An 18,064-nucleotide genomic window follows, 5' to 3' on the forward strand; every position below is an offset into this window, starting at 1 on the left:
AGGAGGTCAAAATACCTTTGAAGACCCAAGACCTCACTTGGGCTCTGCCATTGTTTGGAACAGGTCTTTAGCCTCATGCTTCTTCACATGTGTATACTTTACAGTGTAGATCACACATGATAAAGACGCACCTTCCATCCTATGCCGCTTCTTTCTCTCATCTGGTCACTTAGCAGCATGTTACCAGCTATGCCTACTGATGCTAGCTGCCTCCCGCTATCTCCATTCACGTGCTTGCCGCCGGCCACTTCCCTCCACATAGGTACGTGCGAGCCTCCTTTGACATTTCTGAGGCCTGCTTGAGATGCAGGCTGGAATTCTGTGCTGTGTTGTCTCTTGATTGACACCATCCACTGGTACACTTCACGTCCTGATCACCAAATCTCACTTGTGCTGCAGAAAATACTGTGACTGGGTTTTCCTTCCACTGTCTCATGACCTGCTTGCTTAAGAAACTGAACACCATTCAGAGATCATCCAGGAACCAAACTGTTGCCCACTTCTGACTCACATCTCACACACTGATGAAATACCTGTAACACATGTCTGAGAGTTCAGAGCCTCCAACTTGCGGTTCCGGGCATGAAGAGCCTTGCTCGGGAAAGCCCAATAGTAATTGGAGGTCCCAGTCCTCTCGCAGTCAACCATACCATCATCTACCAAGCTCTGGAGGACTTCTTTCACCGACTTGGCAGTGATGCCTTTCTCCTTGGGAGCAAGCTTCTCCAGGTCTTTCAGTTGGAATACATTGTCTCGAAAAATATTTCCAACATCCGGGTTCTCTTCTCCTCCCCACTCAGTCCTCTCTTCTTTGACATCGTGCGCATAGCGGTCTCCCTGTTTGATTCTGGCGCCAACAGCCACGTGGGGTGGGAAGGATCGGAGGAAGTGCAGGGGGATTTCTAAACCTAGAAATCCTAAGAGGTCTGCCACATAAGTACTATGGTCTGCCATATAAGTGCTATTGCTTGGGAATGTTTTATGATGATCACTTTTATATTTCCTTGACCACATTTTTATTTACCTGTTATATTTTAATGATAACTGAGTGTATGTAGTTTTTCTTTCTAAGCACTTGATAGTACTCATTTTATTATCATGACAACCTTATAATACAGGAACTATTATTGTGCCTGGGTGAAGACACTGAGGCTTGATGCAGACTGCTCCAAGGTGCCAAGTTAAGGCAAGGCTGCGTTTTGAGTATAGACAGGTTAATGCTTGTATTCCAAGTGCAGTCAAGTGCCACACAACAGCATTTCAGTGGCAATTGTCCCATAACAGATCTTAAAAAGTTCCTCTTACCGAGTAGGATCGTGACTCTCATCATATCTGTGGAAATGTTGCTGTGTATAGCACATAAGTATAAATAGACCCGATAGTGTTACAGTTTTCTCTCTGTTCCTGAAGCACTCTGACCAAAAGCAACAGAGGGAGGTTAAGATTTATATTAGCATGGGAGGGGATAATGATTAAAAACAGATTAAAGATAATTTTTAAAATTATATGAGCTTATAACTTACAGTCCATCATAGCAGGAACTGGAGCAGAAATTGAATCAGACGCCATTTAACAATTGATATATGAGAATATATTATTAGAGAAAAGCATCCACAGACATGTTCACAGGCCGATCTGATCTAAGCAATTCTTCAGTTGAGAGTCCCTTTTCAGATGACTGGTGGCTGTGTCAAGTTGACAGTGAAAGCTAAGTAGGACACTAAGTAACAACTGTGTGACTAGTTTATTCATTTACTAGAGTGAGCATACCATGCCACACTTTTGTTTTACAGTGCATTCTTACCTCTCTTTCTTGAGTTTACACTAAAACAGTATGTTGTGCTCTACCAACACAGCCTCAGAGGTTTAGTGCTAAATATGCCCCTTAATTACATCATTTTCTCTTCTGCCTAATTTAGTCTCCTGGGATGTACCACCACATCCAATGTATCCAGTGCTGGAAGTCAAACTCAGGTTCCATGCATGCCGACAAGCACTCTACCAATTGAGCTATGTTCTCAGCCCCTAATCTTAAATGGTTCATTCATCAGGAATAGCAGTCTGTATTAGCTCTGTGTATAATACAGCCTAAGTGTGGTGGGCTGTGCCATTTCTGTGTAAGAACATTATGTTTGCCCAATAAAAATCATCTAATAACATTTCTTACACAGGACATATTCCTTTATTGGTAGGTAGGTGGTGGGAGATTCTAAGTTTCTGCTAAGCTGTCTTGTAATAGATTCATTTTGACTTTTGTATGATGGACTTTGAGATTTCTTATTAAAGGTGAAACACAAGAATGTTCTTGTAATAAGGGAAGTGAGCCTGTTTATATACAGATGTCACTTCCTGATTATGTCTATCATTATTAAACTGAGGGTTAAATTTTGTATTTTTTTGAAGTGAAAGAAATTAAAATATCATTCCTTCAGTAAACTAAAGCAATTTATCTCCTACTAGCCTTTGAATTTCTTAAGGACAGAGGTTAAGTCTTTGGTTGTATATTCTTCTATGTGAGTATCTATGTACTACGTGTGCACCTATTACATTGAAACTGGCTCTAAACCTTTTTATCATTTTAAAAAAGTGAGACACAAGGGGGTGCTATTTACTATATCACTTCTAAGTCTAGACTTTAAAAACCATTCTCCTTGAGAAATTATAATAGGACAGTACTTTTATTATTATTTGTGGTTTAGGCCAGAAGCTCCAAGGTTCTTAACTAAAAAAGTATTTTTTATTCTTTTACAGAAGTTTTATGCTAAGTATATAACTTGTGGCCCCTGGGTTTCTATTTATATTAAATTTTCTAGTTATATTAAGTAATTTTTTGCTGAATGAAAAGAAAATTGTTGAATAGCTTTTTGAAGAGGCTTTGAATTCCACACTTAATATTTGAACCTTAAGAATTAGTTTCATAAACCAAGACCATGTAGTTAAAATGAGCTTTTGTTGTTGTTCATCTACTGTCCAAGATTTTCAGACCTGATGCTTCTATCAAATATGAGAGCCACAATCTGTGCCCAAATCAGGTCTCAACACCTGTCCTCAGTAAGCCAATTACAGGCTTACAGAAAAGGATTTCTTTTGTGTGGTTACAATGGCAGGAAGGATAAAAAGATACCCTGAAGGGCAAAGGATATGTGTGTCTAAGCAGTCCAATCAAGGTGTGGGTGGTTCTGCCACTGTTAACCCGTTCTTGTCTGGACTACAGACTCATTCTGTTAGAACTAGGTGAAGTCTCTTTCTGGGAGCCTTACCCCTCTGACTGGTGCCTTTTATTTCTCTGAACATGAGATCACGGGGGGGGGGGGGGGGGGGGGGGAGGGGGGATGTTTCTCATTTCTTTGTGGTTCATTGTTTCAATAATCTGATAGATTGAAAGATACAAAGTTTCTCTTTAGAATCTATTCTTTTCTGCCAGGCTGGTTAGCATGTGGTTAGGTTAAAAAGAAAGTCACAAAGTCTTCCCAACTGGAGCATGTAATTATCTTGTCTTATTTCTGTAACAGTATTTATGAGCAGAATTAGATTATTCTACTACTCTTGTAATTTTAGAATCATCCCATGTTTGTACATCTATCCCAGGTATACAGTATTGGCTGTCATTTGTTAGCTGGCGTTTGATATCTGTGCTCTGAACATTCCAGTCAGGAAGTTTAACTAAAGCTTTCCAATAGTCCAGAAAGAGGTTAAATGATCCTGAAGGCCATAATGCTGGATAGCAGCAGAGTAAAACATTTGAAGCCAAATCATAATAATTTCAAAGCTTAGTTTTCACTACATCACAGTGCTTTGTAGGCAAGCTGGTTTATTATGCCATTGTAGTTCGTTTTCCAGCGGCACACATAGTGATCTTAGGAACTTTGTCTTTTTTTTCATCAACATTATCTGCACATTAAGCAAGTGAAGAGAAGCTGTTTGTATACCATTGTCACCAGAATAGTTATTCTTTTGGTACTAAAACCAGGATGACTACAGCCAGTAAGTTAAAACTATAGTAGTCATACCAGACCATTGAAAATGTGCTTCTGAGTCATGAGTCTACTAAGGCTTAAGGAACACTCATGAAAACCAGATCCAGATAGATGTGATTTAAAGACATTTTTGTTTTCTTCTGGGAAGTAGTTTTCCTGACCTTGTTATAGGTAATGGTTTCTTAAGTTGAGACCTTCCAACAACAAACTGTAAAGAAAAAAATGGGAAAAATTGGACTTTATGATAAACACTATTAGGGGGGTGACTAGCAAGTCATCACACACACACACACACACACACACACACACACACACACACAGAGCACAAATAAAGCATACTCATGTGAGTAGAGGAAATTGTGTTTAAACTGGATTTTAAAGAATGAGCAAATGTTCCGTGAGTAGAAAAGGAGAAAAGAAAAGGAGAGGGAAGTCCTGCAGTCCTACTGGTGAAAATAGCACACAGGCTGCTCTGTAAGATGTGTCACACCATGGATCTATGAATTGCATGGTCACAGCTGGGGGAAGCTCTTTCCTCCACAGAGTCACCTGTGAATAGGGCAGCGGTGCACTTCAGTTTTCCTATGGTTTTCTCAATTACGTTCAAAGTTCCAAGGTGCTATTGTACTGTAATAATATTGTGTACTATTTTAGTAGTAATATTTATAGCTTTTCTCTTTTATTCTTTACATTACTCTAGTATGCAGGATAAATGTTACGATCACTGTTAATGTGAAGGCTAATTCTGAGAAAGGTACTTCCTCATCTTAACAGGACTCGGAGTTGTCATACTAATGTAAAATAATATGGAGTAAAATAAGCAAAGTCATATGTGAAAAACTTGATGTGTAAGAACAAATTGTAGACTCTCAGGTTCCTTCCCTTGGATACAGGTATTCCCAGGAATACCTGATGACATAGTTTAATCCAGGAAAATTCATTCTGGTTTGAGTATTGAGGACTTCTATTAGTGGTTAGTCACATATACTTGTAGTGTTTGTGTGGCTGACCTTGATTATGTAAGTTAAAGACCCCTAGGAAAAAAAGCAGGTGTGGCTCTAAATCATTTTTATTTGCTCAGTTTGATAAGGTAAGGCCCAATTACTATATGTGTTCCAAACCATTTACTATCAGACAGAATATTCTAGAAAGTCAGAGCTGAGTTCTTAGTTGCTGACCAAAGGCAAGTCCTAAAAACAGATCATTTGGGGTGTTTGTGTTCAGGGTTTGAACCTGTGACTACGGAGGTAACTTCATAAGGCATATAAGTACTAAAACTCAGGTCAGTCTGATAATGAGGTCTTGTCTTTCTCTAATATCTAGTGGTCAGTTACAGTAATTTCCTAGTTAAAAATAACTGGTCACATTAGATTTTAATTAGATTTGATTCTGTGTTCATTAAAATTATCTAATAAGCTTTTATCCAAACTCTTACCTGAAGAAGCCTTATGTGAATATTTAAATGGGTTTCTTTAAATTATAAATAATGGTGCTGATCATATTTAATTTTAGTAATTGTCAGAAGTTTGTTTGATATTTCAAAATAGAATTTATCTGAAAGTAACTTTTTAAAAAAGATTTATTTATTATATATAAGTACACTGTCACTGTCTTCAGAATACACCAGAAGAAGGCATCTGATCTCATTTACAGATGGTTGTGAGCCACCATGTAGTTGCTGGGATTTGAGCTCAGGATCTCTGTAAGAGCAGTCAGTGCTCTTAACCACTGAGCCATCTCTCCAGCCCTGAAAGTAACATTTTTATTACAGTTTTGAATGTTCAAAGGGTTCCGATAATATAAATTTTTATATAATAAGGATTGCCTGCCTTATAGATAATAAGTTTGAATGCACTTATCTATTTTTCAAAAAAATCTTTTTCTTTTCCTTTTCCATAGGTATTTGTGGAAACATTAGACAAATGTTTTGAAAATGTCTGTGAGCTGGATTTAATATTCCATGTAGACAAGGTACTGTTTTGTTTTCTATATTGTCAACTATTTTACTTTTTTTCTTAGGAAAAACATTAATTTGTATTTGTCAGAGTAAAAGGGCATTTAATGAGCAATAATTTTTATTCTGTTCAATTATTTTTACTATGAGCCAGGCCACTGTGCTTGCAGGAAAATAGTGACACTATGCCCTAGAAGAATTCATATCTAGAAGACGAAATGGTATGGGCATAGGATTGGTGGAAACACAGTTGCCTCTGCCTGGGGCTCTGTGATTGGAGGAAATCATATTTAAACTAGGTTATAAAAATGAATAAAAGTTCTATGAACAGAAAGGGAGACTTGAAAAGCAGAGAACCATACTGGCAGGAATAAAATACAGGCTGTTCTGTAAAAGGATTTGGTTTTGATCAACAGGATGGATTTTGGACTTTATTCTGAAGCAGTTTACTATTTTAAACAAGTTTCTGTTGGCAATGTTGTTTTGTTTGTATGTGTTTGGTGGAAGACTTTTTTTTCCTGCAGCATAGAATTAGGTCTGTAGGCATTGAGATTTAAAGCAAGTGAATTAAGAGCTTGTTGGAATAGTTAAAAGGAAATTTCCACCAAGGGAAACTAAAGAATGACTTGGTTAGTGTTAATGGCTAATAAAAGCCGAGAAGGAAATTGTGAGGTTTAACCAGAAAGTAAGTGTGTGTGTGTGTGTGTGTGTGTGTGTGTGTGTGTGTGTGTGTGTGTTTTGTCTGCATGTATGTGTGTGTACTACATGCATGTGTGTGTGGTACATGCAGAAGCCAGAAGAGGATATCTGGTTGGATCTCCCAGAACTGGAAGTTGCTGACAGCTGTGAGATGACATGTGGGGTGCTGGGGGTTGACCCTGGATCCTCTGAATAAGCAGCCAGTGCTCTTAATCTCTGAACCATGTCTCTAGCCCCTGTTATTATTTTTAAGAAAGAATTGATTCACACCCTGGACAGAATGGAGTGAAACATTGATTTAATAATTTATTTTGTGAATTGTTTTCAACAATTATGAATTGTTTATTTCTATGGGTTTTCCACTTAATATTTTTGAACCAAAATTGACTGCAGGTGAATGAAGCCTCCAGGAAGTGATAGAACAGATGATGCGAGAGAATTGTGTAGTTAATATTTATCACTTATTTCAGTCACTTTTATAGATTGTTCTATTCAGTCCTTTCAGTAATCTTGTGGGGAACTAATATCTCTGTTTTCAACTCAATAAACTTAAGACTCACGTAGGTCATGTAATTGCCTGAAGTTCATAGTACGATGAGAGTGAACTTTGAGCCTTCATTACAAATTATTTCACTAGTTTTTAAAACAAAGATTACCAAAACAAAGAAACTTTTTGTAGTGATTCGTCTGTTTATATTAATTTTTTCTCTTAGGTTCATAATATTCTTGCAGAAATGGTGATGGGGGGAATGGTATTGGAGACCAACATGAATGAGATTGTCACACAAATTGATGCACAAAATAAACTGGAGAAATCTGAGGTAAGACTGGGAAATGCTCTGGTTTGTGAGGGTTTGGAGCATGACCAGGAGCTATTTTTATTTATGACTTCATAGCCATCACTGCTTGCCCTTCAGTATCAATCCTTAGGTACAGTTGAGTACCCATTCAGGTTCAGAAAATGAGTAAGCCCATTGCAGTATGTCAAAATGTCCCAAGACTGCTAATCTCTAAATAGCTTTATGTATTTCTTTAACCACAGTGGTAGCTGCCTTCAAATATAGTTTTAAGGGGGAAAGGAGAGGAAATAGAATTGTTCTGAGCAAGTCATGTTTTATAATAGGTGTTTGGTCAAACTGCATATTGAGACAAAGAAATTTAGTTCCTTAAATCTTTTTTAGATCCTTCCCAAAGGTCAGTAACAGGTTTGTTAAGTTTTATAGTTTATATGTTAATACATACATTTTATTGTATTCTATAATGGAAACAAACATGTTTGTGGCTAACTCTGTGCTGTTAGATTCAGCCTCAATAGGTTGAGTAAGGACATTTGTACTTTAGAACTTTAGTCACTTCTCTCAAGAGCTAGACTTCAGATCAGTGGCAGGTGCTGCACCGGACTGTTTAAGTTTCCATTATCTTGGTGGCTGCTACTTAGGGCACAAGTTTAGACCCATGAGCAGTCTCTATACCTTATCCAGTATTGTATTTAATGAAGGCACTCTTTGACTTGTTATTTGAGACAGGCTCACCGTGCTGTCCTGGTATTCACAGAGATCCACCTGTCTCTGTGTCCTGGGTATTGGGATTTCAAATCATGTATTACCATACCCAGCCTTTAAGGGTACTCTTACATTCTATAACCAAGATTGGAAAGAGAACACAACAGCAGCAATCATAGTCACATGATTATTAGTGCAAGGTCAGTTTCAAGTCAATATTATTATCAAAGGAGTAGGATTAATACACTAAATTAATTTACAACAGGTGAGTTCTGAAAATGTCTTGTTCATATTTAAAGTTCAGTTTGATAAACTTTTATACTCATTTTAATTGAAGAAAATGCGGGATATGAGCCAGAAAAAGTTGAAGCTCCTTATAAAAACACTTTCCTGTGTTTTAAAGTAAAGGTAGACTTCTATTTCTCTTTTATCTCACTTGGCCACCCCTATTGGTCTCCAAAGGAGATGCTTGTGATGGGGATGAAGAGCTTAAAGACAGGACCCATAAAGTAACTGTGTATCACATTTGTTCTACCACCTGTTTTTACATTATGACTTTTGAAAGCAGAAAATATGCAGTATATTATTAGAGAAGTTTTGTGTTAGATCAAGGAAAAGAACAGTGTTATTTAGTATATTTATTTACAACATTACTCAGCACAGTAAAAGAAAAGCTATTGAATTTATTAAAGTTTTAAAATGTTGACTTGAAATGTATGCAAATTGTTCAGCATTGCTTCCCTAAACTACATTAGTAGTTTAAATGCCAAGGCCACAATAACATAATGCCTCAATGGTTGCTCTAAAATACAGGCTTAATTTGTGAACTCTCTAATCTGTAAACACACATTAGTCACATGGCTGGTTTTTCATATTTTAGGGACTCATTTCTTATCAGTGGTGGTCCCTCCTTTCCTCCTTTCTTTCCTTTTCTTTTCATTCTCCTGTTTCCTTTTGCTCTGCATAGTGTTTTGTATAGTATTTGTAAAGGTCATGGGTAAGAAGTAAATTCTGCATCTTTGTTTTTTTTATTTTTCCAGTAGAATATATTAATAAGACAGTTTTTATTAGCTATGGAGAGTGGCAAGATGCAGAATTAATATTTTTGGTGGGAATGCTATAGTTTTATAAAATTACTATGCAAAAATATTTTTCACAGGCTTAAACTTGTTTAAATAGTTTAAAATATTGATGTATGCTTCTAGTGGTCATCCTTTGGCCATGTTTTAATATATATAATCAGCTGTTATTTTCTGTCAGATTAGTAGTTTTACATATGTATGTACTTTGCAAGAAGATATGGTTTAATCAGATAAGGATTAAACCACCAAATTATGTTACATCCTATTTCTTGAAATAGTGTTAAAATTATATTGACTTTGTGAATGTTGTCATTAACTAAACTATATTTTCAATGTTGGAAGACTACACACTAAAGTTCAAGTCTTCATATTTTCATATTCAAGTCTTCAAGAATTGAATTATTTAATTCTTTTAGTTAACTTCAGGTATGTAGCTCCACAGACTAACCCAAAATGATTTGAGAGCAGAGTATTAATTTCTTCTTAAATTATTACAAAGCAAAAATAACAAGGAAGACATAACTAAAATTTTGATTGGTAAAAAGAATTGATCATATTTTTAAAATTCATATGAACTGTTTTAGGATTGTCTTCTAGCTTTTGAAAAATCACCCTGAATATAATTAACTTACAGCATTTAAAGTATGAATTTATCTAGGTTACCTGTTTTAATAATTCAATAGTGACTATTTTAATAATTAAATATGGTGTCTTTAAGGCAGGGAGTTTCAGTGATGGAAGAAAGTGACCAGTTTAATTCCTAGTTATCTAGACAGGACAGGTCTGCCCACCCTGAAGGAGGAGAGAGGCAAAGGCATGCACAGTGTATTTTCATCTATGGTGATTTGATAGGAAAAAATGGTTTATTGTCTTTTGGGGATTTTGGGAAAGAGGGTTTAAGCTGGGAGGTTGGTGGGTTTCGGGAAACTTGAGAGTCACCCAGTAATCTGCCAGGGAATATAAGGAATTCTGGGGGTGGTAGAGGGTGGGGTGGGAGACTTGTTGGAATTATGTATTTCGTGTTGTTATTCTTAAGGTGGATAAATGGATCTGAATTTAGTGACTACTTTTTAAGTCAGTCCTCCTTTTTTCCTGAACATCCTGATCTTTCTAGCTCTTTCCATTCTTCTCTCTTACAGACCTTTATCTTTCAGTCTCCCAGACAGGACAGGTAGACAAGGTATTGCTGACTTTGAGAAAACGTACTTAACAAAGGGAAAGCAAAATGATGTCGAAGGCAATTACTTTTTAGGCCAGACTCAAAAATTCTTTGTGTTAATGAACCCATATAGTCCCTGTAGCCTATTTTCCATTCTAGTTTCTCCTTGTAGTTTCTCCATCTTTTATTGGACGTAGTGTATTTTACTAGTATATCATTGGCGTCATGTTTGTTCTGTTTTGTCTGCCTGCATTGTAAAAGGAAAATTTTAATTCTTTGTTTTTTTTTTTGTAAAAACATGATCATTTAATTGTAAAGTTACATTTGTAGAAATGACAGTGTACTTTATATATAAAAAGTTAATTTTGAGCATCCCTTTAGCAGAACCAATCTCAGATAGATAGAGAGAAAGAGAAAGAGAGAGACAGACAGAGAGACAGAGAGAAAGAGAGATGCCAGTATTTTTTTTTTTAAATTATCTACGTTAAGGTTCTAACATAAAATTTACCTGCTGGGTCTTAGAAGCTGTGAATTTGAAAACCAAAAGCTGAACCTATTGAGTTTTCCATATAAAGTGGGAAGCAGTGAAGGTTTAGAATAATGGCTGTTAAATAATTAAATAATTAAAAAACCCTTTCCTTGTAAGATGGTTTTCAGTTCCAAAATCTTAACAGAATTGTTCTGAGAATGTATAGTAACAGTGGCTAATCTTAAAAGATGAATGGGATCTAAAAATAAAATTATATATACCAAAATCTCAAACATTCAAACACATTGTGTTTATAAAGCCTATTGGAAAGTATTGGGAAAGTTTTTAAATAAACTCTTAGGTTTACCAAACTAATTTTTTTGTTTATGCTACACACATACACTCACCCATGACACCCCCCACCCACTTAACCTTAAAGCATACACACAAATACTCACACCTTTGATTACTTCATGAATTAGCTGTGAATTACTGTTTAAAAAGCCTTATGGTAATGATGATGATGAGTACTTTTTTGTTTTCTGAATAAAACATTTTTGCAAAAAATAATTAAGATGTTTTAAACTTCTGGTTGAAATTTTCTGAATCAAAATAATTTACTGAGTGGAGACAAATTAAAATAATTTACTCTATGGGAGACAAAGTTCTCTATTAAGCTAACACTTGTTACCTGTCTTGACTGACTAGAACTAGAAAAGCCTTCTTGAGAGTCTGGCACTGTTCTTCAGCCATGACCTTATTAGTCTGGGTGGGCTTGAAGAGTACTGATGCATAGTGATAGATTTATAGTAATTAGTATAATTCATATCTCACTCTGAGATCACGGGCTATCATTATGTAGTTCAGATGCAACTTTTGGCCCCTATATCTTAGTCTTATTTTCTGGTATGGAAAATAAGTAATGACCTCTTACCTTCATTGATTGAGATCACCAGCAGTTTCTGTGATCCCATGATTACTTGTATTATTTTCTAGCAAAAGAGACAGTAGCCACTTAGGTCTTTTAACTTTTATCCCTAAAACTAGTAATTGAGTTTAAAGGAATTAAATATCTGTTTCAAAAGAGTAGAGGATAGAAATTTGGGAAGGTTAGCACATGAGTAGATACTTTCCCCTTAACTTGATAGGAACATTTATTTAGTATTTTTACAAAATTACTCTGACAACACCTGAGGTCACATGCTATGCTCAGAACTGCCTATGATCAACTCATGAATGTTATTAGTCTACTGTATTTATTTCATCCAGGCAGATTCTCTGTCACATATTAAATAAAACCGTGGGGCCAGGTGTGGTTATATACACCTTTATTCCCAGTACTTGGGAAACAGAGGCAAGCAGAGTTCAAAGCAAGTCTGCTTTTCATAGAGAACTACCAGCCAGCCAGCACTACTTAAAGAAAGGGACAGAGAAAGAGAAATTAAAACTGAAATTGAAGATAATATATAAGTTAATTTTTTTAGGGTTTATGAAATTTTTTTAAAATTGTCTATGAAGTACTAAAGGTCTGGCTCTCTAGATTGTCATCAGGGTTTCTAATGTGTTACAATTGTGACTTAAGCACTACCTTCAAAACAAGAACCAAGCCTGTTTTGTCTGCTTGGTTTGTTTTGAGACATAGTTTGGCAGTATAGCTCAGACTGGTTTTTAATTGAGTTCTGGGATTACAGGTGTGTGCCACTGTGCCCTGCAAGAACAAGGCTATATAAATTCCCAAATTAAAAGTTAATCTGCCTCATATTAAATTAAAAGATTTGGGATTTTCTGTTTTACTAAAAAATATTGTTAATTAAATTTAGTTAATTAATAATGTCATTTTGTTAATGATTTTGAGTCTGAAACCATTTAGCACCATGTTTATTAATGTTGGCCTTTTTGATTTGGCTGTTAGGTCAAAATTACGAATGTTCATATAGCAAGTTTCTAGAAGAAAGGGTAAAGAAAGACTTCAGTTTGCATAGATTATTCCAACTGCCATCTTATAATGCTATATTTCAAACTTGAAGAAAATACTTCAAGTTGGTAGGATGGTATTTTATACTTTATGAAATAATAAGTATATAAACTTATGTATGTATGAAATAAGTACATAAGTACATAATAATAATAAGTACTATTAATTTCTGTTTCCCTCCAAGAAAATTGATTACTGCATGAGGAAAGGGAAGTTTCAGGTTCTTTCAAATATATTTTAGCAATGCTGCTTTTTCAGTTTTGCTTGCACATATTTTGTTTATTTTTGGGTCTGGCAATTTAAAACCAAAACCAAAACCAAATCATATCCATCCATTACTATCTTCGTGATTCAGGTGCTTGAAATTCCCAAGAGTATGTCTGTACAAGTCTTCTATCTGTTTGGCCTCATTTTGGTATACCTGCAGACTTCATTTTGTTTTCTTTCTCTTAATTCTGTTAATTTATTTAACCTCATGGGAGAGAAAACACGGCCATTCTTTTCTCTATGGTACTTCATTCTTTCATCCAGCTCATACTCTTAGCCGCTTTGGATTCATATATTTGTTTTCCTTAGTGGAGTGGCCGCTGCTTAGCCGCCATGGTAGTGCGCTAGTGTGACAGATGGAAACAAGTTATTTCTCCAGTAGAACGTCACTCTTCTTATTTTTGCTTTGTATCTACTGTGCAATGTTAAATCTTTACCAGCAGTGCTGTACTGTCAAGAATAGCTTATTTTTTACACTTTAAAATTATATATATCACTAAAAAGTGAGGTGAACTTAATTTCTGTAAATGTTGCTGTTGGAAAAGTTGTTAGTAAAAGTTACCTATTTGCTTTGAGAACATCTTCAAAAAAAAAAAAAAAAAAGAAAGAAAAAGCTTAGCGAAGATGAAAATTACTTTTCACCTGTGTTGGAAAACAGATTTCCAAACAGGAAATTACGTTTTCCATATTTAAATTTTAGACTTACAGTCAAGAATGTCTGAAAATAAAATTTATTTTCTGTTTTGGTGTTATATGAATAACACAATCCTTTTTTTAAGTTATAATTTATCTTCAAACATCTATAATTCATGAAAGCTTTATGAAATGGTCAATAGGCCTATTATTTTTCTTATTTATATTCTGCAGAATCTGATCTCTTTGAATATTTGCTTACTAAAATTAAAATGTATATTTCATTGTTTACTAGCATTTACCTTTCTAATATATCTAATATATGTCCTACACAAAAGCATTGAACATGCTTGAGAAATAATTTGATTCTGCTAATTCATCTGCGTGTTCTAAATAGTTCCCATCCTCTGCATGTCTATGGCTTGCTGCGTATGTTTAGAAGAGGTCTAGATGGTTGCACTTAGAAACTTCTGATTTTGCATAGCACTATGTGGCATATAAATGGCATTGACATCAGTTTCTATGGTGACTTTGTATATTTTAATTAGTAGCTAAGAGTTGAAACTATCTTTGGTCACAGAAACAGTTTAATGAAATGTAACAAGATGTTTTTCTTTTTCTTTGCCTGAGCTTACTATACACATGGTATTATAGAAATAAACAAGGCTTCACAATAGTGAAAAGTAGGGCTCCTGTTTATAAAGGTAAATGATAAAATGAGCAAAATAAGACACATTCTTTCACAATAATAAAATCTTTTAATAATTTATACCTTTAAAATATTTATATTCAAATACTTTTCCCTAGTCAACTTTTCATATGTAATCCTTTATGGAAATTCCACGCCAAAATAGTAGCAAATTGATCTGGGTATTTCAAAATTTACCAAATCCTTTACCTGGAAAAATTGTGATAGCTCCAAATGCCTACAACTTTGAAATACTTTCTGTTCCCTTGCAGACAGCATACTCTTGGGAGAGGAAAACTTACAGGGTAGTAACCATATTGAGCTGGATTATTTGATACCGAGTCATTCTAAATTTTATTAGCTAGGACTTTTACTTGAAATCATCAAATTAGAGATCCTTTTGAATATGATATATGTTCAGTTATATTATTTTGAAGATGTTATTTTTAGTTGTATCTTTAACATTTTTGGGTGCGGGTGGAAAGGAAGTGGTGTATACCATAAACGTCATTGTTTCAGGTAGGTAAAATGAAGCAGTCAGTCAAATTTTCAGTCTTGCATCAAAAACAACCTTCATTAAGTTACAGAAACTGAGTTATCCCACCCTCTCTGGACTTGGGTATGGAGCTTTTGTCCAGTGTCACCCATATCATTGCCTGTGTAGACCATATCTATTATTAATACAGTTTTACTAAGTTTTTATTTCCAATCCTAAATTAATAATCCATGGCTTTTATTTTATTGCTTAACAATGTTTGTATCCTTTATTCAGCAAATAGTTTACACTGGCCTATTTTGTATCAGTCAAGATTTTTCTCAGGTAACAACAGCTTTATTATTATTATTATTATTATTATTATTATTTTAATTAAGAGAGGTAGGATTACAGAAGACAAAATCTTAAATTATGAAAAGGGACTTTAGAACTATTGCTTCTAATGTCATGGATATTTTCTTTTCATATATGTAATTCATCAGAGGGGAAGGTTTTTTTTAATTATTTGTTTTGTGTAAAACAATGCCACTGAACTCAATGAACTCAAATGTTGTTGGCTTTTGCTTTTTATATAGTCTGAATTTTTTAAAAACAATGAAATCTTATTGATGTATGTCAGATCTTGACAATGAAGCCTACTGTCAAAAGTTATATATGTTCATTTTTAAGCTTAGTTTTTGTCAAATTACTTGACAAATTATAAATGTTCCTACTAGAGGAAGCCAAGTGTTATGCACTAATGGTGATAACTATAAATTTAAAATTCCTTTCTTACATAGACTATTCTTTCTCCAAGTTTGTGGCTGAAACTTGATTTGTGTTATTGAGTCTACCTTAGATGACAAAGCTTGTTTAGTCATTAGATTTCCACTAATGACTTGCTCAGGAGATTCTCCATGCAGTTTCAACTTTGGTCAAAATTGTTCTTTTTAGACTAAAACTTACCTAAAGATGTGATTTTTTTTTTAAGTTTAGTGTATTAGACTTTTCTTAGAAAAGTTTGGAAGAGCCTCCACAGTATTAAAACCAATTTCATTGTTTTGAAATGTAAGTGTTGCCCTAAACTAAATAATTACTATTACTTTTATTTTACAAACATATATTAATGATAATTTCCATTTTAAAATAAAATAAATCTGTCATGATTATTTAAGACATTTTAATAAGGAAACTAATAATAGTCAGTCTTCAAAACTCATCACTGTTAAAATTGTAGCTAAAAATTTATGTGAACATTGTGTGTGGTATCTGGGTAGCACACATACCTCATACTTAAATCTTTCTTTACATTGTTATTGCATGTATTCACTGTATTTTCTAATGTGTCAACTGTTTTCTCTTTATAGATAAGTATTTCAAAGTAACCATCTCATACTGATTCAAACTACCATCTGCTCTCTAGCTTGTTAATGTGAAAATCCTTATCATTGTCTTCCATTGCTAAGTTTGTTTGTAATGAGCTACACCTGAGTTGTACATTTTCTTTTTCTTTTATTTGCTTCCGTATACAGGCTGGCTTAGCAGGAGCTCCAGCCCGTGCTGTATCAGCTGTAAAGAATATGAATCTTCCTGAGATCCCAAGAAATATTAACATTGGTGACATCAGTATAAAAGTGCCAAACCTGCCCTCTTTTAAATAAATATTAAAAAGGCCACTCCCAGGTAAAACCCAGAGGGAAAGTCATCTAAGTTTACCATGCAATTGTTTACCAAAAATAGAGGAGGAGAGTCTTAACTTTGCTCTTGGATTTAAGTCAAGGTACTGTATAGAAGCTGCATAAAATCAGTATGGAAGTTCAATGTTGCTTTTCTTGCTCAGTGATTTTAAAGAAATTGACTAGTTCCCATGTGATTTTTTTTTCTTTTCTAAATGCATTCCTATGCCCACATAAAGGCATGCCTCTATATATTGGCTATTACAGTATTTCGAAAAGTGAGATGTTTCTTTAATTATGTACAACCCAAGATGTTGATGTTTTGTATGGATCACAAGTGCAGCATTCTCTAATTCTTTCTGCTGTTTGTCACAGTTGTTATTTAAAGAACCAAGTATGTATTGCATGAAAACATGACTTTTTCTTTAGTTTAAATAAACTCCAAGGTAACTGGACTTCTAAAGTACCTTTCTGTTTTGCTTGGTATCTACTTTAGCAATAATTTTTTTTACAACCTTCTGACTCAACAAAGTAAATAAAAGTATATTTTACCACTGTTAAGCAACTGTCAGTGTTGACTTTTTCAATTCATACTCATGTTTTTATTACTCAGAAGCTCACCAAGTCATTCAGAAACTGCTATGTCAAGATCGCCTGATGTCTCAGTGCGTTTACTTTGTATGATGAAACTTACAGTGGGAGATGGTGTGTCTTTTTTAGGAATGTTAAAGAAATGCTTTGTTTTTTCTATAAATTCCTTGCCTTAAACTTTGCCTCACATCCTTGCCCAGATGATAACAATGGTGTCAGCACATAGCTGTTTGTAAAGATTCCATGTGTGTTATAAAGTCATAGCTAAACTATTGAATCTTGACTGTGTGGTTTTGCCTTTGAGTTCTGGCACATGTTCTAATTTCTTGTTGGCTCATATTTTCACATAGGCTCTTTTTTCAGGAACTGAGGGTTCCTTCCCCAGCTAGACCATGGGTTCCATATAGTTTTCTTTCCAGCCATGTTTTCTTTGAAGCACTTCTTCAGATTTTTTTAAAAAGTATTTGTTTATTTGTTATATATAAGTACACGGTCTCTGTCTTCAGACACACCAGAAGAGGGCATTAGATTTCATTACAGATGGTTGTGAGCCACCATGTGGTTGCTGGGATTTGAACTCAGAACCTCTGGAAGAACAGTCAGCGCTCTTAACCGCTGAGCCATCTCTCCAGCCCTAAAACTTGCAAACTCTTTTTTTTTTTTTTTTTTTTCTGAAGCTGGGGACCGAACCCAGGGCCTTGCGCTTGCTAGGCAAGCGCTCTACCGCTGAGCTAAATCCCCAACCCCAGATTTTTTTAATATATGAATTTTACTCTAAGAATTCTGTAAGAAAAAGATCACTTTTTTCAAGCTTTGTCTCATTTATTTCACCACTTTAAACAATAAGACAAAACAGTAGTCTGTTATTAATAGAGGGTTTTCCCCCCTTACACAGAATCATATTTGTTTCTGTGTGG

General features: G+C 34.8%; 1 protein-coding gene across 4 annotated transcripts in view; it reads left to right on the forward strand.

The window, feature by feature from the left end:
- The window catches only part of Ap3s1 (adaptor related protein complex 3 subunit sigma 1), a 68,901-nt gene extending 51,784 nt beyond the window's left edge, over window positions 1-17,117 (forward strand). Inside the window, exons 4-8 of one of the 4 annotated variants that reach the window (XR_005496019.2) lie at window positions 5,877-5,948; window positions 7,344-7,451; window positions 10,354-10,394; window positions 15,178-15,225; window positions 16,413-16,571. Coding sequence is in view for 3 of the 4 variants with exons in the window: in NM_001398641.1 (NP_001385570.1) it covers window positions 5,877-5,948; window positions 7,344-7,451; window positions 15,178-15,225; window positions 16,413-16,541 (357 nt within the window). In the remaining variant the exon portion in view is untranslated. Of the gene's footprint in view, window positions 1-5,876; window positions 5,949-7,343; window positions 7,452-10,353; window positions 10,395-15,177; window positions 15,226-16,412 lie in introns of all 4 variants that reach the window. The other 3 variants (NM_001398642.1, NM_001398641.1, NM_001398640.1) reach the window with 3 other exon arrangements.
- The last annotated feature ends 947 nt before the right edge of the window (window positions 17,118-18,064 follow it).

The sequence above is a fragment of the Rattus norvegicus genome, chromosome 18 (genome assembly GCF_036323735.1).
Source record: "Rattus norvegicus strain BN/NHsdMcwi chromosome 18, GRCr8, whole genome shotgun sequence".
NCBI classification, from domain to species: Eukaryota; Metazoa; Chordata; class Mammalia; order Rodentia; family Muridae; genus Rattus; species Rattus norvegicus.